The sequence below is a fragment of the Rhinolophus ferrumequinum genome, chromosome X (assembly GCF_004115265.2).
Source record: "Rhinolophus ferrumequinum isolate MPI-CBG mRhiFer1 chromosome X, mRhiFer1_v1.p, whole genome shotgun sequence".
NCBI lineage: Eukaryota > Metazoa > Chordata > Mammalia > Chiroptera > Rhinolophidae > Rhinolophus > Rhinolophus ferrumequinum.
Window position 1 is genome coordinate 119770908 of NC_046284.1, and position 24541 is coordinate 119795448.

The 24541-nt window shown below is 50.6% G+C and overlaps 1 protein-coding gene across 1 annotated transcript in view; it reads right to left on the reverse strand.

Annotated features, from left to right (window-relative positions):
* TBL1X (transducin beta like 1 X-linked) overlaps positions 1 to 24541 on the reverse strand; it is a 179880-nt gene that overhangs the window by 17226 nt on the left and 138113 nt on the right. Inside the window, exons 6-11 of the mRNA XM_033104859.1 lie at positions 9096 to 9241; positions 5996 to 6275; positions 3714 to 3846; positions 3066 to 3207; positions 2254 to 2317; positions 2043 to 2140 (exon numbers count right to left, since the gene is read on the reverse strand). Coding sequence (XP_032960750.1) covers positions 2043 to 2140; positions 2254 to 2317; positions 3066 to 3207; positions 3714 to 3846; positions 5996 to 6275; positions 9096 to 9241 — 863 coding nt within the window. The remainder of the gene's footprint in view (positions 1 to 2042; positions 2141 to 2253; positions 2318 to 3065; positions 3208 to 3713; positions 3847 to 5995; positions 6276 to 9095; positions 9242 to 24541) is intronic.

Genomic DNA, 24541 nt, shown 5'->3' on the forward strand with positions numbered 1-24541 from the left:
ACTACCAGAATTGGTGGGGATTCCCCCTTACCTGCTACAGGTTGAAAAACCTGTCACGAAGCTCATCTAACTGTCTTTCTGGCAGTTTTCCAAATGAAGAGGTGCAAAAATGGGCATTTCTGAAAATGCCCTGGACGGTCACTCCAAGAGCCCAGGATACCAGACAGAGCAGAGGTATCGAGTCACACCGGGTGAGGCGGCGACTCACTGGGCTAGAATTAAGGGGAAAAGTGATCCGTGCCCCAGAAAATGAAGTAAATCGTGAGTTCTTATGAACCTATGGATCCTGGGAAGACACTTAAAAGAAGTAGCTGGAGGCAGCTCAGTGAATACCGCTGGGGTTAGGTCTTAATCAGCTGGGGTTTTCAACTGAGCCGCAACTTGTACACCCCGTTAAGGAAAGTAAAGCTCTCATCTAGGGAAGAAGTGGTTATAAGTCGTGTGGACTGTAGAAATTTTCAGAGGAGATGCTCGGAGCAGCTGAGAAACTTGCTTCTGTACGTTTTGGGTCAGCTCTAGTCCAATTAACAGCTTCTGTTGGTTTGTTTGGAGGAGTCTAACTCTTTTCTTAATATAGCCGCTCACAAACAAATCTGGCACTGCAGAGAACAGAGGGTGCCAAAAAATGTACATACACTTTCAGAAAGGAAAAAACCGTATTCATATATACCGAGAACAAAAGATGAATACAAGTCATGTGTGACTTCTGCACATGACAAGAGGTGCTCAGAGTGGTTCCCATCAGCGTCTAGACACTTCTGACGACGGCGAACTCCTGCTTGAGCCACGTTGACCAAAGCGTTAACATCTCTTAAAATGTGTATACATTTTTTGGGCACCCCCGTATATAAAGCCCTGCACAATCCTGATGCAATGTCATAGATTACATCACCCATCGTAGCACGTTGTTGATGTTTACATTAAATATACACTGGACACAGGAAAACATTAATTTCACAAAAGCTCTTAAGAACCGGACTCGACTTTCGCCAGTTCAGGTTACGCATCCACTGAAGGTCAACTGCCTCCCTGGGTATTACTTTCAAGCACATTGTTACTCTTCCTGTCATGGCTGACTAATAATGGCAGACAGTGCATGAACCAGAGATGAACAGGATTGCAAATGTGCCTTTTCACTGACCATATAGCTCACCAGCTGGTATGGTAAAAATAGATCATCAGGGAATGAATACACACACACACACACACACACACACACACAGACTCACGTTCCATGGGGCAAGAAGGAGGTGAGCAAGGAAAGAACTCTCTAGAATTTTGAAAGGGCAGTCATAACTGGCGATCCGAGATCTGACTTCCGATCCACCTCCATCCCACCAGGGCATCCCCAGGCAAGTTAGTAAGGCTCTCTGTGAAGTGGGATCCATCTCACCCGGGCCTGCCTCCCATCTTGGAGCATCAAATGGGCCAACACAGGGAGGAGACTGCTCATGAAAGGTGCGTGATCGCCTGCGCCAGTTATTTCAATAACCCCATCAGCAGTATGGACGAGCAGCCACATCCAAGCCAAAGGGCGGTAATATCTGAATTAGGCTGTCTGGCGGAAAACTCGATGCTAGTTCCATGAGAACCTTTACATCTCAGCTTTTTAAATCTTAGATACTAGGCTGCCAAGTCTGAATGAAGGGCTCACTGGCTTAAAAGATAGAGAAAGAAGGAACGATTCATTGACCTGCAGAGTTATACTCTGGCATGGGTATATGTTTTTTATATGGGTTTATATGTCAGCAAATGTTTTTTGCCAAGGGTCAGAATATTTTTGGCTTCAACTGAGCTATATACCGCAAATAAACGGCAGAAGCTTTGTACAAAGGTCTGTTGAGCAGTCTAGTCCGTCAACAGACGATATGTTATGAATGAACGGGCAGATCAAAACCCCAAAACCCAGAACTGAACAAGTCCTCTTGATTTCTTACGGGAAAGCAGAAAGCCTTACAATTCAAAGAAACCACGATGTGCTCCAGAGATTAAAAATAAACAATCATCTATAGATCAAAGATGCATTTTCAGTTCATACTCACTTTGTCCACACCTGCACTCAAAATGTAGTTCCCCTTTTTGTTCCATTTCAACGCAAAAATGGGGCCTTTATGTTGGCCTAAGGTGCTGGCCAGGTTACCTGTTGTGTGGGAAACAAACCAACAGCAAACATGTTGAGCTCCAAGCCACCGCCTGTTCACTGCATGACTCCCATACCAACGCGCCTCTTCCCGACCCCAACACGAGACTCACCATCTTCCGTCCATATTCTTGCAAACCCGTCGTAGGAACCTGTAGCCAACAGTGTCCCATCGCTCTGCAGGCCAGAAAGAAACACAGACCAACAAAAACAGTTTAGGAGGGGCAGTTGCAACAAAGCGAAGAGACCCTCTCACCTTATCCGGGGGCTAGACTATTCACGCCAACCATCGGTTGGATCCCAGATAAAAGATTCAACAAGCCCACGTGACTACTTTCGCTCATGCGGCTCTTAAATGAACACATAAGACATCACCACCAAGCCGACGAGGGAGCAAGGAAAGCACACTGCAACCATACGCCCTGATGACATCATTAAAAATGCAATACGGAAAGTTACGAGGCGACTTTTGGAGACTTCGGTGAGCTTTGAAAAATATGTTTGCATACAGAGAAGCACAGAGTTTGTGATGACATGACACGATGTACAGAAACACTCTAACAAGTGAGAAAGGCGAGGAACGTATAAAGAGCTCTGTGTGTGTGTGTCCCATGTATAAATGCACGTAACGCCTGCCACCGAAATATCAAGGTGGAAAGTCACCATTGCCTGGTTGCACCTCACACGTCCCAGCAGAACAGGCTCCCCCAAAAAGACCCTCAGGCGCATCTTGCAGACGTGTATAAACGCTGGAAAGCCATGGCTACGGAACACCCAGCTAGCTGTCTGCCCGACCAGCCTGGTCAGCACTCAGAAACGGACGACCCATGAGGTTAGGACCCACGGGCAACATCCCGCAGCCCTCGCCGCGGCGGCTGGCGGGTCTGACGGATGGTGAAGCGTCGGGGAGGTGGCAGAGGCTTACATTCCAGTCCAACGAGGTCACGTCTTTATTACTGGGGACGTCATGCCCCCCTTCTCGTATACAGTGCCTCAGCACGAGCTGGGTGGAGCCCCCGTTGCTGCTTTCATTAAGGTTCCATATCCTTGCAGTCGAATCCCCGGATCTGTAGAAGGAAACCACAAGCGCATTCAGCTTTCGGCGCACCCCTACTTCCCATCGGGCGAGGTCAGGCATCTTTGGCACGAGGCCGTCCCTCTTCCTTCTCCCACTCACTCTCTGTGTTTGTCTCCTCACCGTCTTTGTTGCCCCGAGTAATTTTATTTTAGGGCGTTCCTTTATTTTCCCAGGTGCAATCCCTTTTTTTTTTTAAAAAAATGTTTTTAATTTTTAAATGAGAGTTGACGTTCAATATCCTATTAGTTGCAGGTGTGTGCAGAGTGATTTTTAAATGTCTGCTGCGGTCCCCACCCCCCTGAGAACATGGCTTGGAATGAGGACTGCTCCATAGTCACGTACCCAGAGGAGAGCAGCAGGCAGTACCCCGGCGTCGGTCTGCACACAGGGGGCAGATGCCAGACAGGTCAGAGGGGAGCGCCTGTTCCAGGAGGCAGAAGGGCCACATCTCAGACCCACCAGGCCCCGGAGCGCCCCCCAGCCTGACATGCTTACCCAGAAGCTAGCAGATCACTGACAGGATTCCAGGCACAAATGAACACCTCAGACTCGTGGCCCCGGAGAACGGTGGCTTTGTTGGGCGGAATCTCAACGTCCCCGTCTATTTCCATTGGTTTCGAGTGATTATCTGTCGTAGGAAACAGGAAAAGAACGCAGGGCTGACTGACCAACACAAGACGCACGCACCGCCAGGGCATTTTTTGTTTTGGAAACACACCGCTGTTAAGTACAATCTGTACTCTCATCTCTGATGATTAGAACTAAATCACGGCTTTTGTGGAATTTCGTAAATATACGACCTGGACTTCGACAGTGTGCAAATCTGACAGAGGAATAAACGTGATGATTTATTCTTTATAAACAGGGCCAGGCTAATGTCCAACAACCACCAGAACAAGAGTGGGCAGAGACGATAACAGCCAGCTGGTTCTGGTTCGCGTGCTGGTGACAGAACGAGGCATTTTATCGGGGAGCTCCTCCATGAGGTGTCACCTCTTTATCTCTGAAGCTCCCACCGGTCGATGCCATCATTCTTTCAGAACGCCCACCACCTTCCACCCTCTGCCTTCAAACTGCCTTGTTTTCTTGGGACTCAGACTCTGGTTTTTTATGAGGGCCACCTTTGTGTCAAACTTTTCAAGCCAAGCAGAACCACCAGGCTTTCTAACCGAAGAAGCCAATCCCAGATGAATCATGGGGTCTGGGTTCCGGGTTCCCGGGTAAGCTTGGTGACGGTGACCCCCAATGCCACCCTCCAGAGGACCACCTTGAAAATGGTTATTTTTCTCCTCATCAGTGGCAGAAGAAAAATGGTCCCTGACGTTCAGAATGAAATGTAACTTCAGGTACCATGGTCTGGCTGAGCCGGCGTTGCAGCAGCCATGGGGCAACGTGTGGGTAGTGGCGGGCTTCAGGAAACAAAGGAGACACTGAACACCCCTGGAGGGTGTGCCAGGCGGAGTACGAAAGGCACCCCACAGGTACTCACGAAAGGCAGCCTACATATGTCGGGCTGCTGGCGTGCTTTACAGCGCACGCTTCTCTACGGTGGCCATGTCCATCGGTTTCTTAGGATTTAAAACAAATCAGTGCAAATGTAAAAGTTGGCAAAATTTCTGTCCTAGCAGCCATTTCTCAAAGTTCACCGAGTACAATGTACTTTCTGTAATAGAAGACTAGGAAAACGACGATAATTATTTTTTTTTTCCTACTTAATTTTGGAAACGCAAGGGTTAGATCCCCGCGAGTGGACAGCCAATAAACTACCTGTGATGCAAGCCACCTACTTTCTTCTTCTCCGTTCCCCGGCCACCATGTTGGACCTTGTTAATGTGATTATGGAGCCGCTGGTGGGAAGCGTTTTTGTTTTACTAGACAGATGGCCTTTATGTCAACCTACTGTCACCTATCTGCATTACTGCCTACAGCGGCTTTGCACTCCGTGCTAGACCTGACTCCCTCGCTGGAGAGAGTTGAAGAAGTTGTTGGCCTGTGCCTGGTGTGCGAGGACCGGGCTGCAGGCTGCAGCCTCATTGCAGGGGGCAAGCCAGCTGCACGGGAGGACACCATCGGGTCAGGTGTCAAACAATGACACCTTGAGGGTCAACTCAACCCTCAAGGACGGGTGGCGCTGCACGGCTGCTCAGAGGGAAACCATTTTCAAATAAGAGAACTCATGCACGCCGCAGAACACATGTGCACACACGCACGCACGCACGCACGCACACACTCCCCCACGCGTGCATGCACAAGCACGCTCTGAACTTTGACCTGAAAGCAGTCCCTCTGAACTCAGAAGCAGCGCGCGCGAAAGTAGACTCGGGTTCTCTGGGGAAAGATTCCAGCTCTCTGACTTACTTGCCGCGTTCTTTTGGGGGACGACCTAACAGGAACTAACCTCCCGGGGCCTCTCAGTCACCACGAGTGCCTGTTATGCCAGAATTTGGCCAGAAACCCTCACGCTGGACGGCTGGGTGACGGGGCCGGGGGCCTCCACAAACGAAACACTGTGTGTGACCGTAGTCGTCACACGGTGCTTCTTGTCGTACGCAATGAGGGCTCCAAGCCGCACGAGCTCCTAAAACTGAGGATGTGTGAGTAGCGCACGTCGCGTCTAAGGCTTCGGATGAAGACCCCGAGTGTGACGTCCTTCTGGCCCAACAGGAAGCAAAGGCCAGGGACACACAGCAGGCAGATCCCGAATGAAGGAGCCCTGTGGACTCAGACGCAAGAGAGAAGCCGCCGGAAGCTCGCCAGCGCCCGGGGCCCGCACTTACTTATTGCATGGGCTCCGTTCTCTTCCCCGTTCACCGTGGCCTCTCCGTTCTTTGGTGGGTTGGGCTGGGAAACAGCTGCTGTCGCCGTGGCCGCCGGGGCCGCTGTCACCGCGGGGGCAGCCGTCGCTGCCGTGGCTGCCGCCGCCGCCGCCACCGCCGTGGCCTGCTGCTGAGCGAGCTTCTCCCGGAAGGCCTGCTGCCGCGTCTGCACCACGTCGGGCATCACAGCGTCGATCAGGGACAGGGACTCTATGGGGCGGCCATCAAACACTGTGCCATCCTGTGGGGAAAGCCGAGGGACCGCCATCAGCCCTCGGGGCTCCCAGCACTGGCACTCCGCCCTCCAGGAGAGGCGGCTGCAGGACAGACGTGCGGAAACAGTGGCCCGCGGGGACGGTGGAGGAAGCCAGCACCCAGGGCGATGCCAATGGCGTCGGCGGTGGGCCGGGGGCAGGCGAGGGTGAGCAGCGGCGCCCGACTGGGTGTAACAATGGCTGACCCCGGGGGAGACCCAGTATTCGGTAAACACCACACTGAATTGGGGCGTAAGGGACATCTGAACTCTTCCACCTTATTTCATGCAAAAGGTACTCTCCCTGACGCAGTGGTTTTCAACAGGGGGTGGCCACTGTGCCCCCTCAGGGGACTCGGGCAATGCCTGGGGACGCTCTGGTTGTCACAACTGGGACAGGCGATGTTGGTGGCATCACGTGGGTGGAGGCCAGGGACGCTGCCAAACACCCTTCCGAGCACAGGACGGCCTCCACCCCACAAAGAACAACCCAGCCTCCAAGTGCCAGGAGAGGCGAGGCTGAGAAACCTGCTCAGAGGCCAGGACAACTGCGGGATGTCTGCAAATAACCACCTTGTAACGTGGGAGAGCGTGTCTTCAGAAACCTTGAACCCAAATGAAAAATTCCTGCACTAACAGGATTTGATGCCTCGTCCATCTGCCCATATGATTTAATCAAACGCCCATTCGATGCCCTTTGAAAAGCCTTCTTGGGCTCAGGGTGTGCACGAAACCTAGGCATCCTGTACCCACAACGGCACTGATGAGTTCTGATTCTTCTTTTCTAACTTGCTTTGAGTCTCTGCTTCCCATCTACAGTGGAAAAACACATCCATACACACTTGGAGATACAGGAGAAAAGTTCTCTCCTTAGCGCCCCAAATGTTAGTCACACGAAACTCCGTGCCTGAGGGTTGTGTGTGCTGGGTGTGCAAACACGCTTTTGTGTTCGGAATCTGAACTACTTCAGAAAGTAGGAAGAACCGCACGAGTTTCAGCGGTCTGTACATGAACCATCACCCCAGCTGACTTCTGGTTACAATACCTGAAATAAGGAAACAATATGAGACGATACAGAACATGGAACAAAGGAGCCGTCACCTCACCAGCCACCCTTATCCTTGGCCACGGAGTTGAACAACTGGTCAGCACGCTTGCATATCACCTTCCTTCAGCAGCTATTCACGTCCCAACTGTGGGACTACTTTGCAAAACGCAGGAAAGGCCCAGAGTAATAAAAACACCTCCTAGTTTAAACTCTAAAACCACACGTCTCACTTTTGATGATTGAAAACCAAGTAACAAATCACAGGGTCTTTTACTGTCTTCTAGATGTATCGGAATTTGAATTGTGAAGGAAGAGAAAGTATGAGACCTGCGTGACACAAGAAAGAGATGGAAAGTGGGCAGGGGGCAGGGAGAACGAATTGCAGCATCGCACCGTCTGAGAGCTGCCAGGGTCCTGTGGGGTCCCACATGGTGGTTTGGTGGAAAAAGAGACTAGATAGGGCCTCAAAGAACCGGTGGAAGACCTCCGGCATCCAATGTAAGAAAAGGAAACAGGAAAAGGAAACAGGGACGAAATAGGCAGAAAGTCAAGTGTTTGTTTTTACAGACGTGAGTTTTTGGAAAATGGCGAAGGACCGCGCAGGTGACGGAATGCAAGGTACATTATACTTTTGTAATTTTGAAAGCCATAGAGGAAGTGGCGTTCAACGCGATGAGTAAGACAGGCCTGTAAGGATGAGATCGGTTCCAAGGAAGGCAGGAAGGAGGAAAGTCCGGAAGGATCCGAGGAGATGAGTCCGAGGGTGGTGTGACCTGTGGAAGGCGTCACTCAAGGATGGCGACCCTGGGACATTTGGAGGTACAGAGCGCACACATGGACACCTGACGGTGTCGGCGATGTGGGGTGGGGTGGATGACAGGATAAGCGGCAGTCTGGGACAGAAGAAAGTGCCGGGAGAAAGCTGAGTGGAAAGTGTGGAGGAAATAACAGGGACGCCGAGAAAGGCATGGAGGTCACAGGGAGCCCTGAGGCTCTTCAGTAGAAAACTCCAAAAGCAAAGCACGAGGTGGAAGTGGGAGGGTGAGAAGTGCGGTCTTAAACCAAAAATTTTAAAACCACCCATTTAAAATAAGGGTGTAAAACTGGACCGCTACTGCGCTACTCACTGTGCCCCAGTCTAAAAAGAGGGAGGCGACACAAGCAGATCGGCACAACTGAAATGGACAAATAGTGTCCCATTCTTCCCGCCCTCAGCTCTACGGTGAACACAATTAATCTTGAAACCATCGCTTGAAACCCTCTTGAACACAACAGCCACCGTCTCTGCTTCCCCGACTGTCTGACTGTGCCTCTGTCGCGGTCACACACAGACCTGGAACGGGACTCAGGGTCCCTCTGTCTCTGAGCCACTCAGAGAACGCGGAAGGGAGAGCATTTTCTGTGCACGTGCAGGGCGAACGCCCGCCCGGATGGGTGACGTAGCTGAAAGCGTGCCCGTGTGGTTTTCAGGCGTGGGAATGGACTGGGAGCCCTGCAGGACAGGCCAATAGCCGGAGAGTCTGCACACACGTGGAAAACACTCCTGTGTAAGGGGCACGGGCAGCTTCCTCCCGCGAGTCCCTCATCCCCTCAGCCAATAAAATACTAACACCAAGTGAGAAAACAAACATCCTCACTTCCTGTCCAAGACCTCAGGGCTCAGCCTGCAGGATCGGGCCGGTTTTCTGAGCTCTCCCAGGTCGGTCCCCGGGGGTGGCGGGCATGGGAGCCGGGTCACCGCCCGCCCAGAGTGCACCTACCTCATTGATGCTGATCTCGGCCTCCACATACTGGAGCCCCTTCTGCAGGATGGAGATGAGGGCGGCAGGCGGCACGAGCGTCCCGTTGATGTTAGACTGACTGATGTGGCTCTCGATCCCGAACGTGAACGCCGAGTGGGAGAAACCTGCAGCGAGAGGGAGAGAGGGAAGCCAGGGGTCGTGAGGTCGGGGCTGCAGAGAGCAAGCCATGACCACCGGGACCTCAAAGGGGACCCACTGGTCTCAAACACGCTCCATCAGCTGGAGGATGCCCGGCTTCCGAGGTGCGGGGAGACATGCAGACCCAGGAAGACCTACGTTTGCACAGGATGGAAAAACAGTTTTCAGGGGGTCGAGCTGTCTCGGCGTTATTAAAAGCAAAACAGGATGGAGTCTGCTGTGGCTAGTGTTTCCGGTACAGAAACCTGACTGTAGGCTTTCTCCTTTCCAGAAGCTCAGAGCTGGAGACTCGCTGTGTCCCCAGCCTAGCAGCACACGGGGTGCCATTCCTCAGCCGAAAAGACGGGTTGGCAAGTGCCGGGTGGATGAACCGCACAGCCAAACGGCCAATCGAAAGACCAATCGGTGCGGCCCTGACTTGTTTTATCGAAAACTTGGGAATTCTGCAGTGGCTGAGAGCCGCTGGCTGTGCCCCTCTGCGCACACGCCTCACTGGTCACCTCCACGGCAAGCTGCTGACAAATGCAACGCTCGGCAACTGAAAGGGGCTCCCCGGAAGGGGTGGGTGAAGGCGCCTGAATGAAAAACGTTGGGAGAAAAGGCAGGAAGGCTGGTGACGGCAGGTGCAGACAACCCCTGTTTCAGTTAAGAAAGGGAGGCAACCTGGTAGGGCAGGAAAGGAAGTGCAGATTGCAAGCCATGAGAAATCTGCAACGACCTTCCCCAGGAGAGCGCAGGGCTCGCTCCCTCTGCAGGAGGTCTAGGCCGAGGCAGGCACAGGTGTTCTCCGCAAGCAGGCAGCCCAGCCCTGTGGGGCTTATTACCACCCGGTGACCCACGGTGGGGAGCTTGCAATCCTCAGGGACAGGCTGCAGGGGGCTGCTGGGGACCTGTGTGAGTAGCATGGACCTGCCCGCCATACAGGTGGGGTGGGGCCAAGGGCATCCCCACGGTGGCTCTGATCTGTCTCACTGTCCATCGCTCGCTCAGGCAAAGGAGAAGGGGACAGGAAACACAACCAGGCTTTGCGATCAACGAAACGCTCACCAGAGGGCACTGTTTTTCCATGAAAAGAGATTTCCGTATTTCACGGCCCTTCCCTTTTCTCTCTCTCCACGGTCGTCCTCCTCAGGACACCCTGTTCGTTTCCCACTGCCTGACTATACAGAATATATGAAGTATGGAGTTTATTTATTTCCTAGAGAATAAGGTAGCTGTGCTAATTTGACAATCCGTTGCCTACAGCCTTGTCAACTACTTTGCGGCACGAACGACCTCATTGAGTTTGCACAGGAGACCCCTCCCAGGCTGTGTCGCCCCTGGGTCCCCCTCCCCCCCTGCTCTCTGAGCATATAAGCAAAGGCCCTTCGTAATCGGCCTTCCCTCTTCCTTCGCTTTGCTCTCTCCACCCTCCTTCCCACTGCCCACTCCTGCCAACACAGAACCACCCAGCCTGTGTTAACCAAAGACCACATTCCCCGGGTCTCAGCCACACTCGACCGGGTTGTGTCATCTCCCAGCTTCCATCACTCAGGTTTCCGGCATGGGGTAGACTAGAAAATCCCTGGGTCAACGGACGGACCAGGATCGAGTGCTTCCGTGCCGGACCCTCCCATGTCATGGAATCGTCCCTATGTACTCCAGGCCACAGTTCTCTCTCTCTCTCTCTCTCCCCCAACAACTCTTCGTGGCTGACGACCCCACTCACTCACTGGCTCCTACCTTTCCTTCCATTTGTGCCTTGACCGGCTGATGGGAACAACACGAGAGGCGATGGCCATTTCTGAGTCTCCCGGTATCTTGAAAAGGTCTGGAGCAGGACACCGCCCATAGCAGTTATAATGAAAACACGAACCGCCAGCCCTTACACACTGCTCACGCTGGGCCCCGCCCTGCCCAAGAACTGAATTCATTCACGCCTCCCGCTACCCCTCTGCAGGCATTCGCCCCCTCAATGCCTTCTCCCCCTTTCACGGATCGGGCCCTGGATTTCGTGGGGGCCACTCACAGGCTGAGTCTCTCACTCAGCGCCTACGCCTGGGGCTGAGCTGCAAGCTCAGGCAGTGGGACACCATTCTCGGCCCCCCCGTGAAACACCACCTATGACCTCTCTGCCTGAACCCGAGCACAGCTTCAGTGGCCAGCGAGGGCTCCTGACAAATAAGTCTCAGGGGCTTGACGGGGCCCCCCCGTAGAAGAGACGTCAAGCTTTTGGTACAGACCTGTCTTAGGCTGTCCGGGCTGCTGTAACAAAACACCACAGACTGGGTAGTGGAAGTAACACACATTGGTTTCGCACAGTCCTGACGGCTGGAAGTCCAAGGTCAAAGACGCAGTGTCTGCTGAGGGCCCACTGCCTGATCCACAGAGGGCCGTCTTCTCTGTGTGTCTCACACAGCAGAAGGGGGTGAGAGAGCTCTCTGGGGTCTCCTTTACAAGGGCACCAAACCTATTCGTGAGCTTCCTCTCTCATGACCTAACCCCTCCCAAAGACCCCACCGCCAATACCATCCCACTGGGGGCTAGGATTCAATATATGAAATTTGGGGAGGGACACACAGTCAGTCTACAGCAGTACATTTCATTCATTCACGCCTTCATCCGTACAAGAAACACCGGGCCACAGAATTGCCACTTCAGGCACAGGAAATAGCAGGTTCTGACAGCCGCCTATAACCAAACCTCAGGACTTTGTACCCAGGATCTCAACCTTCACAGCAGCTGGTCACAGTCGGTGCTGTTAGTGTTTTACACGAGAAGGGAAAATATGGAGGACCCTAGATAATTCGTCCAAGCTTCACACCTGGGATGAGGGGCTGAACTAGAATCTCAACTCTAGCCAATGTGATTCCAAGATTTCATCCTTTTACCTTATGCTCTAAGAGCCACAAGTGCAGGAGCCAAGATTGTTAAATTCTCTGGGTAGATGCCAACTTCATGCCCAGCTGGACCTCCGGCAGCTTCGGTCAGCGGCAGCCACGACTGCAGTTCAGGCAAGTTGCAAAAAAAAAAAAAACAAAACCAGGATGCAAACGCACTTCTCACCCAAGGCTTGACTATGGGTTTCTTTCAGGATCTGGGTTTTCACATGTTGACTGTATGATTTGGTTGCATCACTTGCTTATCTATACAACAATGCTCTTCAGCTGTCGATTCTGTTTCTAGAACCTGTTGATGACGATATTCGGTTAAGGCTTGTTAAAAGAAGGAAGGGAGCAGTGCAGACACACGGAGGGCGCGGGAGTCTGAGACATCTGCAAAGGAGAGAGCTGGACGCTGTCGGCTAGAAGGAATTCCCTCCACTGAAGCAAAATGATGAATAAGTGGGAAAAAGCTATAAAGGGGGTAGCATGACATCCTTTATGAAGACTTGGGTCCTCTTTAGGCGACAACAGCAAATCATGACTGGACATGGGCTTTCTTCATCAACACCTGCTGGAATGTTCTACGTGACTTGCAACGAGGCCTCCTATTTGTTGAACCTTGCATCAGTTGCATTTCTTTGAATGGATCTATGCGTGGCCTCTAAACCTATGGTTTCTTTTCAGTCCATTTGTTTTCAGGACTTTCTTCTTGATTTCTGGCCAGGTAGAGAACATGCCAGGAGCAGAGAGGCACGCTGGGTTCTGACTTTACTCCACTACAAAGGAACTGAAGGCTCGGGCCAGGTCACCTTATTTGGCTGGGCCTCCACTTCCTTTCCTACGCTGTGGGGAGAAAAATACCCCAAGGAGGTCACAGGAGAATCAGATGTGAGGAGCAGGACCACAGACACTTTTGCATCTAGAGAGAAGACCACGAACTAGTGCAAACATCCCTTTTCCACGTTTCCTCGTCCATGCAAGGAGCACATTGGACAAAAAGGTCGCTGAGGTCCTTTCCCGTTCCATTCATTCACGGTGGGACAGGAAGGTGTCCATGGAATATGCTTGAGCACTTCCTCTTGGACCCCACGTGGCCGGAGCTCTGCCATGTGCCAAGGTGTGGTGCCAGGTGCCATCTTCGGAGACTGGCATCTCCAGGCAGGATGCTTCTCTTCTGGGGCTGGCCCAACCTGCATCAGCAGCGGACCAACCAGCTCCCAAGGCTAATGAGCATATTCATTTGCAGATTGCCAGAGTGGTACAACGCCTGAAGCTTCTGTCTCTTCAGCTGTCCCACAGCTTTCAACCCGCCTCTTCTCCCACCCGAGGGAGATACCCATAGCAACCAAGAACAGAATGTCAATGACAGAGACGGAAATCCTCAGGACCGGCCCGATGGCAGGCGTGGAAGTGTTAAACAGGAGGAGATTAAAGAGCTTGGTAGAACCTTGATGACAGATCCATGAGGGCGAAGCGTCAGTGTCCCCGTATCTACTCCTCAGCCAGCCTGGAGCCATGGCTGAAGCCAGCGGGCCTGCCACCTACTCAGTAAGCGGTGTCTGAGGATTTCTCAGTCGTGGCGTCACGGACATTTGGGACAGATCGTTTTTTTCTTTATGGGGGACGCTGTCCCATGCGTTGTACAATGTTTAGCAGCCACTAGATGCCACTAGTTTGCCTCCTCCCAGACGTGACAACCAAACATGTCTCCAGATATTGTCTAACCGGCCCGGGCACAGGTGAGAATCAATGACCTAGAGGGCCTAACCCCCTCAAAGGACACCATCCACAGGTCTATTCGACTCACATTTCTGCTCGACTTATACACACGATGTGTACATTTTTGCCACTGAAAAGCAAGTCCCCCTCTACATGCCACTGGTGACAGAATTCAGATGACACACGGTAATGGGGAATAACCAGATGAGGTGAAACTATTCATATTTCCGAGGAGAAAAGAAGGCATAAGCACGATAAACTGGGAATGTCTTCAAATAAGCGCTCCATTTTACATAAAGCATAAGATCTCTAAGACTAAATTCCTTTCCTTTTGAAATAAAAGCTGCTACAGTTGCACAAAGAAGAAAACAGTGTATACATGAATTTGAATAACCCAATGAGGCAATAAAAATAGATTCAAAACAAACCACGTACATGCTTTGTTTCCTGCAATTACGACACTGCTAAACTATACCTCTTTCACAAATGGCTTCACAAACCATTTGAGTTTTCCAGCGAACCATTTTGCCAAGTCTGATTCAACAGCAAAACCTGTTAAATTATCACCCACCTGCCCTTAGAGATATTGCTTATCCGGCAGAGAAAAGCCGACATGTAATACTCGGGCAGCTGTGTGTTTGTTTTTGCTTCTTCAGCTGAAACAAATACCAAGGGCACCAATTTGCAGCATTAAAAGCGGAATCATTATTAAGTATTTAGTGGACATGCATACTTGGAATACTGATAGCTATCCAAAGCCGATAGGTATGATATGTTTATTTCTAATTGTCCAGATCAGGGGGAGGCAAACAGAGGCCCACTGCTTGTATTTGTAAATAAAGTTTTATTGGAACACAGCCACCCCCATGACTTGATCTATTGTACGAATACGGCTGCTTTTATGCTACAAGGGCAGAGTTGAGTGGTTGCAACAGAAAGAGTAGGAGGGTCCACCAAACTGAAGGCATTCACTATCAGCTTCTTTATCGGAAAAGTGTGCCAACCTGAATACACACATCCACACACAGATGCATGCACGCAGGTAAACGGCCTCTCCTCCCAGACGCCCTCTTTCATTTCTTTCAGCCACGGACTGTTAAGACAAACCCACTCCCGGGAGATGACGGTAGGGAGGTGGGGGACTTTGAAGTGTTTGGGTCACGAGGGCAAGATCCTCATGCATGGGATTAGTGCCTTTGTAGAAGAGACCCCTGAGATCGTCTCTGCCCTTCCTACCATGGGAAGCTACACTGTAAAGATGGCCATCCGTGAACCAGGCAGCAAGCTCTCACCAGACACCGAATCGGCTGCCACTTTCATCTTGGACTTCTCAGCCTCCAGAACTCTGAGAAATAAATGTTTGATGTTTATAAGCCACTCCGTCTGTGGGCCTGTGTTATAGCAGCCCGAAGGCACTAAAACACGCTTCTCCTGTGTCTGGTTTCCATGGTGACGACAACGGACCCTGACAATCAGCCAGTGCTTCCTTTGTTATCACGCAGTAGCATACAAGCTTTACAGGTGCTACTCCCTGTAACACAAAACTGTCACAGTAACTTCACAGATTCACCCCCCAAGAGCCTAGCGCTCTCCTTCCTCAAATCAGTCAACAGCCTGCAGGTCTGGGCAAGACCCCTGGCCTGAGCACGGTCCTCACGGTGCATATCTGCTTCCCTATAGGACGACTCTGCTTATTCTGGTCTCGTGGTCAAGACCTGGGGTTCATGGTTCTCAAGCGAGGGTGATTCCTGTCCCCCTCCAGAAAAGCATTTGGCAATTTCTGGAAATATTTTTGTTGTCACAATGATGTGTGTGTATATGTGTGATGTGCGTGCTAGTGGCATCTAGTAGGTAGGCGGGTCTAGTAGACCCGTGTTAAACATCGTACAATGCACAGGACAGCCTCTTACGACAAAGAACGAGCAGGCCAACATTTCTGTAGCACGAGGTTGAGAAACCCTGCTCCCAAATTGCTTTTCCCCCACTGCTGACTCCTTATCCACAATCACGGCTGCAGCAAAGCCTCTTCCTCCACAGAAGCCTTCTCTGTTCTCTCATAGGAAGCGACGACTCTCTTCCCCGAGCTACCCTCCTACAGCTGCACAGCAGGCAGCTGTCTCTTTATTCACATGCATCTCCCAGCTCCTGAGAAAACGGAAGCTCCCTGAAGACAGGCAGAGCATTGAGCCCCTTTACCGCACACAGAGAACACCCCTCCTCTGTATAGCAGCTGGCACTCAAGATGGATTAGAACAATGCGTAAGAGAGACTCGGGAGGCTGATATAAACGAAGGGCGGCGAGAAACTGAAGAACCCTCAGTCGTCACTATTTTCAGGACAAGAGACAATACAGAGGATAAGAATTAAGGATGTAGGCACCACAGCACAGCAGAAGAAAAACAGGTTTTAGACACACATGACTTATCATACAAGCGACGGTCTCAGAACAGCAGGGAGGGCTTTTGGCCGTGTGTCTACACCTGAACAGAAAACGATGACATTATTTGAGAATAACAAGAACTAATACAAAGGTAATCAAGTACTAACTACGCGTATCAGCACTTTTAGGAATTAGCTGAGAGCGGTGCCAACCACCTAGGAGTGTGTCCAGTAAGTCCATGTTACAGATGGGGAAACCGAGTCACGGAGCAGGAACAGGAATTCTCTGAGGGCACACAGCCAGGAAGTGGCCCGCTGACCCGAGTCCATGCTCTCCACGCGTGTACTACCGAAACTGGTTTAGAAATTTCTAAATGATTCCAATGGTGTCCTTTCAAAAGAAGAAAAAGACCATTTAATCGGTAACACCGTTTACCTTGGGTTTTCCAGCAAAATAAGTTGCAAATAATAAGGTGTACGTGCCAGAAACGAGCCTGAGTGCTTTCTGTATTAAAAATCAAACAAAGATGAGTTGTATCTTTCGACGACACTCCCGTCAGGAGAGCTGTGTTGGCAATCAGAGGAGGCAGACACAGTCAGGTGGTGATGGAGAAATCTGGTTTGGTTCTGTTCGCGTAGACAGAGAGCACGCCTCAGCGGGTACCCCCAGGCCGGGGCCTGCCCTCATCTATTCGCTGGCTTCCTTTCCTGACCAACGGACAGGTGGGATGAAATGACCTCCAAGGTCCCTTCCTTTCTTTCTCTCTCTCTCTCTCTCCTTCCTTCCTTCCTTCCTTCTTTCCTTGCTTCCTGTTATTGGGGAACAGTGTGTTTCTCCAGGGCCCATCAGCTCCAACTCGTTGTCCTTCAGTCTAGTTGTGGAGGGCGCAGCTCAGCTCCAAGTCCAGTTGCCGTTTTCAATCTTAATTGCCGGGGGCGCAGCACACCATCCCATGCGGGAATTGAACCGGCCACCTTGTTGTTGAGAGCTCGCGCTCTAACCAACTGAGCCATCCATCCCGTCACGCCCTCCGGAAGCTCAGCGGCAGCTCATTGTCTTCAATCCGGTTGTGGAGGGCACAGCTCACTGGCCCATGTGGGAATCGAACCGGCAACCCTGTTGTTCAGAGCTCACGCTCTAACCAGCTGAGCCATCTGGCTGCCCTCCCAGGTCTCTTTTTCAATTCTAACATTCTATGTAGAGAGAATAAAGGATGTCACTGTCCCAAACAAACTCACAGGATTTTAATTTACAAGGGTGACTGAGTGATGACACAGCAAGGTCAGTGCCCTAGAAAGAAGACCCAATCACTTACAATCCCTGAGAGAAGGGGCCACGTCACGCCCCGCGTGGCCACAAGAAGCTTTATCACACGCCGGAACCAGGAAGCCGCGAGAGCGAGAAAGAGGAACTGGGAGTAGTTCCTCATGAACACAACCGAGGGGGGAATCGCTGGGCGGGGAGGTCCCCGATTGGACAGGAAGTGAAAGCACACGTTAACACCTGTGGTTGGGAGGTCTGTAATATGATTTTCGCGCGCCCGCCAAAGCCGCCTGGTGGGAGAGGGGCAAAGAACGTGGCTGTTGGCATGGCCCTCTGGTTCATGGGTGCCCAACAGCCCTTGGTTAACGCATGCATTCCACCTAACTGGCTCCAGAGAAAGCAGGTGACAAGAGAGTCATTCTGAAAACAAAACCGTGGACTGCTAATTGATACGCAGCCCTTCCTTTGTTTCTGCAAATATCGACGTTCCTGCAACAGCCACGGTGGAGTCGGTTCAGCTTCTCCTCTGTCAATATTTCCTGGATCATCACGGCTCTTGCAACAGAACTGCAGCGGCCTGGAAAGATGCCCACATTCCACGCAGGGTGGGGACAGGGGTGACACAAGGTGGTGAGGGGTGGGGAGGGTGCTGATAAAAATAAAAATGGAAGGGAGCCCAAGGGTGATGAAGTGGTAGCTGGGCCAAACAAATCAAACCCAGGAAGACACACGCACACGTACTTAGAAGCCGTCAATGGAAAAGGCAGGAGAATAAGAAATCATACCCTCATCTTTGGGGGCGAATTCACTACCGCTTCACTTCTTTTGGGACGGGATGGATTAGTCTCATCAGAGGATTATGTTTTGTGCCCGAGAAACATGTGCTGAGAATTCTTTCCGATTTCGCAGTCTGACTCAACGCGTTCATATCAGCTTTACATTTCAAGGTGTTTATCAAAAAGTAAATAAGTAAATAAAAATCCTCAAGACCGAGTCCTCACCTTCTCTCCTAATTCCCTGACACTTGGCTCCAGGAAACTGTGCAGTGGGGACGTTTCATGTGCTGCAGACCTGTTCTTGATGACCCGCCATCCCATAGAATTTAGTGCAAATGGAACTGCTTTGGCTGGCACCCAAAAGAAATACCAGAAGGACCTCGTTAAAATAGGGTTTCACTTTTAACATCTGGCCTGGACCCCAAGGGTGGCGGCAGAGTACAGCTTGGATGGCTGCTGGCTATCGCAGATCGCCTGCTCCTGCCAAGGCTTTTAATGTGCTCTAAACATGGGAAACATTCAGGCGGGGAAAGCATTAGTCAGGTTATAAAGGAAGGTTGCTACTTCCTCCTGGGCCCACAGCTGGCGGGGGTGAGGCAGCTCCCCGGGGGCCCCGGCGGGAAGGCTGCTGCTGTCCTTGAAATGCTCACAGAGCCAGAGAAGAAACCACAGCTCCAGCTGGGTAGCTGGCCACTCCGAAAAGCTGGGCCTGGCGAAGCCTCCTTCTGGCCTTCCAGTCCCACCCTCCCCTCCCCGTTTTGCACCCTCGTGAATTTTGGATTTGACCTTTGGAAATTAGGAAATAGACGCATGAATGCGAAACTGGACATGAGCACGGACAGCACCGTGAAAAATGACAATAACAAAGTAACAGCGAATTTTGGGAGACACAGAGAAAGCCGTTTGGAACATAAAGAATATAACGCACATATTATATACGCGACCCAATTGCCGCTCTCCTGTCGGGGAGCTTCCTGCAGTCCCTGTTCTCTACACACATGAATTTTTCCAGAGAATTCCTGGGGTGCAAGAATTCTGTGTCCCTGTTCTTTTGTACCTGATACAACACGAGCATTTTCCCAGGTTGCTAATGGGTGTGGAGAGCCACCACCTTGGTTGATTCTCCATTTTCACCGAGCAGGTGAAGTCATCCTGTGCTCACAATGCCTTCAGATTGCCTTCCAAACACGAACCGAGGGCTTCCAAGGGGACACGGTTCACGTGTTTCAGCTTGGTGACTCTGCAGCCAATCCAAGTTTCCAGTACTTTCTTCTCCTCCCTCCCATCAAGTCTCCTTGTCCCTTCCACCAAGGTGGCCTTTTCTCCCTAAACACGCTGGGACGTTGCAGTGCGTCAGAGAGTTAACTCACACTCTTCACTTGGAAAAAAGAAGCCTTCCTTCCCTTATCCATCCTTCCAACCCCAGCACCCAGGCCGCATCAGGACTCAACGGACAAGCCATCGAGAGACATTTCTGGAACGAAACGTCATGTCCACTGCTTTCTTCTTGGACTTCAAGGATTCCCCCCTGGCATCCAGACTTCTGATGGGACCCCCCCAAATAATTTCAGGGTGCGTGGGGGCAAATTCCTTAAAATTGAACAGCGACTTCTTTTCATGTGTATCACGCAAATACAACTCATCGATATACTGGTACATTTAAGAAAAAGTCACTGCTTTAATTTAAGGAAAAATATTAATCAACGTTAATAAAATACTGCAGGTATATACAAATATACACCGGCCTGAGGTTGGGAAATAGGAGGCCAGTGGGAGGGGCAAAGAAAGAAGGAGGGATGGACACTTGCTGTTCCCACACTGGTCCCAGGTTACCTGGAGGAGAGGAGTCCCCATATTCCATGAAGAACCTTGGACAGCGGTGTGCAAACTACGTATATATACGCGTATCTGGCCCATCACCTGTTTTGTAAATAGGATCACAAAGGAACAGAGCTCCTCATTTTTCTACGTATTTTCCATGGCTCCTTCTTTGCAACAAAGGCAGACACGAGCAGTGGTGACGGAGACTAAAACAGTCACCACCTACCATGTCCTTTACAGAGATTTGCCTCCACCCTGAAACAGGGGAAAGACGCGGACTCGGAGGGTGTCTTAGGGAAGCGGTTTTGGATTCCCCAACGGGTTTTCCGAGACCAGCATAACCCTAACACTCACACCTGACAAGGACACCCAAAAAGGAACCTCACAGTCCAGCTCGTCTTGGTAAGAGAACTGCAAACACACCAGACACCGTATTAACAAACGGAATTTCAGCGATATAGAAAAGGACAGAGAGTCCGGGCCAACTAGTGCTGTTTATTCCAGGAACGTCAGAAAATAAACCACTAATTTCTCTACATTAACAGAGTCATGAAAAACCGTGCAAGACAGGAAGACCTCGGAGAAATGGCCCATGCTGAACTCCAGCTCTGTGAGTTCCCGGCCGTGTGACTCAGGCACAGGTCACCTGTAAAGGACGGATGCAGCTGTGTCGCCATCCTACGCGTGAAGAGCTTTACCTGTGAACACTTAGAATCGCGGCTGGTACACAGTAAGTGCTCCAAAAATGGGAGCGACAGTAAATCCACCCTGAACGTCCTCCACAGGCTCTGCGACTTCAGGCGAAACGATGTTTGTACCCTGACATCGAAACCCATTTTACTCTAGGCTCAGTGATGTGAACAGGAGAATTAAGTTGCAGGGGTACCTCATGACCTTTATAACCAACCACAGGACATTACTGGGGGACCTGCTGTACTGTCTGACAACACAGCAGTGGCAAAGGGGACGGAATGACGATACCAAGGGAAGTATCGAGCCGATGGAGATGAGAGGCTGAGAAGACTGCAAGTGAAGGTAGTAGAAAAGACCCTAAAGAAATGCTTGGACGTGATTCTGGTGTTTTTATAGTAAACCTGGATAACACAGGCGCTTGGGGGAAAAGAAGGTGTGCTGTGTGTGACAGGCCGTCTGGAAGGAAGGGAGTCAAGTCGGTAGGAAATAAAATATATAAAGGCTGGAGACTTTTAAGGTCACATTTGAATTTCAGAGCAGGCAGGTGTTACATGAAATGCGGCATGAACTCTGAAAACAGGCCCCTTGGTAAGTGGCTATTTCATCTTAGCTGAAAAAGGAAACTCAAACCATCTTAGACCCAGCTGTATGTATCACCAACTTTTAAAGTGGGACGGGACAGAATAAGCCTTAAGGGTATCTACAACAGGATCTAATCTTTGTTGTTTGATGTTACCATCCGTGGAAAGTGTTTGGTCTATTGCACAACACATTTTTAAACAACTGCAACTTAGAAAACACTCAAGTAGTTTTCAAGTGATTTTCACTCTAATTGTATTTCCCCCCTCTAATAAATTAACGAGCACAAGGATGGTAAATCTTGAAGGTTAGCATTTACACACATACAAATTAGAACGGAACACTTTTAGAAAAGCTCGCACAACCAAAAATGCGGGGGACCCAGGGTCGTCAGGCTGGCTGTGACATCTGGGGCGTATGACCTGGCATCGTAGCCACGACTCCATTTTGCTACTCTAAGTGGTTATCATCAAACCGAAAGAACAGTTTAGGAAAACACTCTTTCTGAATGAAGAGTTCGTTTGCAACGAGCACCCTTCCAAGAGGGTTTGTAACGAAACAATTCATTGAGTACAGGTTCCTTTACAGCACCAGGCAGGGGAATATAAGCTGAGGACCAGAGCCCTGCAGGCTGCTCTGCAGAAGGAACGTGGACTCCCTCCGTTGGTGGACGGCCGTGAATTATTGATGCCCAAAGTTAGCTAGGGGGGTGTCTTATTCTTGTCCATGAGAATAGCGTGGGACTCACGTTCTCCAGCTACTTACCCACCCTTGCATTTTTAGAAGTTCTTTTTAAAACTGGAAGTGCAACATACACACACGTGCACCAGTGACAGCTACACAATCAGCACCCAGATTTACACTGGGACTGGGGCCGGGCGCGTGTGGACAGCCACGTACTCTCCAAGTTCTCCTTCTGTCCCCTTAGCAGGAGCTGACCCCCAATAAAACCCCCGGATGTCACCACTTCACACCATGCTGGGAGAAGGAAGCTCCTCCACGTAACTGCACCGGGAGGGGACACCTGCAGCGAATGTGTGGTTACTTCTGGGCTCCCCCTTTTGCCTTTGCTGATTTTAACCTGCATCCCCCGACCCCCAGCTTTATCGAGCTACAATTGGTACAACATTGTGTACGGTTAAGCTGTACAACGTGACGACCTGATTACATGTAGCTACTGCAAAACGACTGCCACAATACAGCCATCTCCTCCATCAGCTCACAGAGTTACCTTTTCCGGGGTGAGAGCATTTGAGGTCTACTCTCTTAGCGTTACAACATGTAGCTTTCTGCCGTAACACACTGCGAGTGTAACAGTTGCCCAGTCCTGAATCTCTGTAGCAAATCACTGAGCCTCAGGGGCTCAGGGACCCTGCCACACCGCCACAAATGTGTTGCTTCCATCTATTGGAAATGACACGTCACTGTTTCACGTGACTTTAAAGGTGCTTTCAGCCTCCAGTTAGGTGGACAGACTCTTCAGGTCTTCCTTATTTATTATTTGACAAAACTAATATTTTCCTGTAGTATTTCTAAAGCAAACGGCTACCATTACCTCAGAGAAGGGCTTGCCTTACTGTCTCGTGAAGATTCTCTTTGGAAACAGGAACACACATTAGCATTGTAAAAGAGCCGCTGCAGTCAAAATATATTTTTAGAGACTCAGCTGAACAATAAGCCCTGAACTTTTGTTTAAATTAAGATAGCTGAACCATTAAAATGACTTCCCGAATCCGTGGAAACGTGTCTTGCATAAAAAGGCATTCCACGGTCCTAGGAAACACAGCGGAGCCTGCTGGGTAATTTGTCAGCTGCTAGGACTGCAGTGGGCAAAGCCACTTAATCATTTTGGTAGACGCAATTATTCACCAATATCAAGCGTAACACCCCTTTCCTGTTATCTAACCTCCTCACTGGAAAAAGAAGAAAAAAACTAGATTGAAAGTCTGCGTCTCCCTATTATTTTATTATCTGCAGGAGAATGCTTCTGGCAGACCTCCCTTTCTTGAGGGGAAAAATACCCTGGAAAATTTAATGAAAACAGGGACTGCATTTTGCTTACCGTTCAAGCCTGTTTGAGTTTTCCAGTGGAAGGAAGCAAAATGCAGCCCACGAGGAAGATAAAGGGTGTGAAATGAGAAGCTCATTGAAACTCCCACTTATCAATAAAAACTCGTTGCAAGAAAAAAACATCCTACGACTAAGGGATCTGAATCAGTGGTTCTCAACGGGGGGTTTCTGCGTCCCCCCCACCAGGACACCGTCTGGGGACATTTTTGGTTGTCATGAAGGGGGGGAGGGAAAGGGAAGTGTTACTGGCATCTAGTGGGTGGGAGACACGGGTACTGCTCAATATCTATCCTACAATATAGGACAGCCCCCGGGATCCAGCATGAGCCGGCCCCAAATGTCAACAGCGGTGAGGTTTAGAAACTTGGCCTTAACGAGTGGGCTCACAGCCATTAGGCCACGCATGACGTCACGGCCACTCAGAATACCTTCAGGGAGTAAGACCCTCAGATCGGCCACTTACCTCAGGGTGACCCTGTACCTGCTACAGAATCCTTTGAGCTCAAGTGCCTACGGGGAGATTCTCAACACATTTTAAGACTCCCTTGGAAAGGGGTGGGAAGAAGCCATGCACACACGTTTGTCTCCCCAGTAAAAATGCAGCCTTCCCGGGAGTACGGTGTCAACCAGAAACAGTGTTGTTTCTCACGGTCTCTGCCCAGCAGCAGCCAGCGGGAACAAGGCATGGAAAAACCAGCCCAGTCCGCTGATTTCCTGGGGATGCAAAAACCCGAGCGCTATGTATCCACGGCAGCTACTGCTCACCTTCCTTCAGATGAATCTGCCTTATTCTCCAGTTTCCAAATGCCCCAGGTGGTCTGCACGGCCACCCAACTCTAAATTAATACGGCCATTACACAAATCCATTATACCAAAGAGCATCTCCATGCAAACCCAGATCCACACCATGGCTAAGGACCTGCAGAGTTTAACGAAAATGGCTCGCCTGCCTCTGGAATGCCAGCCACCCGCATTCTCTCTCCCACACACAAAGCTCTGCACACAGGGGAGAGCACAATTATGTGTTCCGTTGCACTCAAGTTTGATTTAATAATTGTGAAACCACTGTGGACTCATGGGAAGCTGTGAAAATAGCAGAGT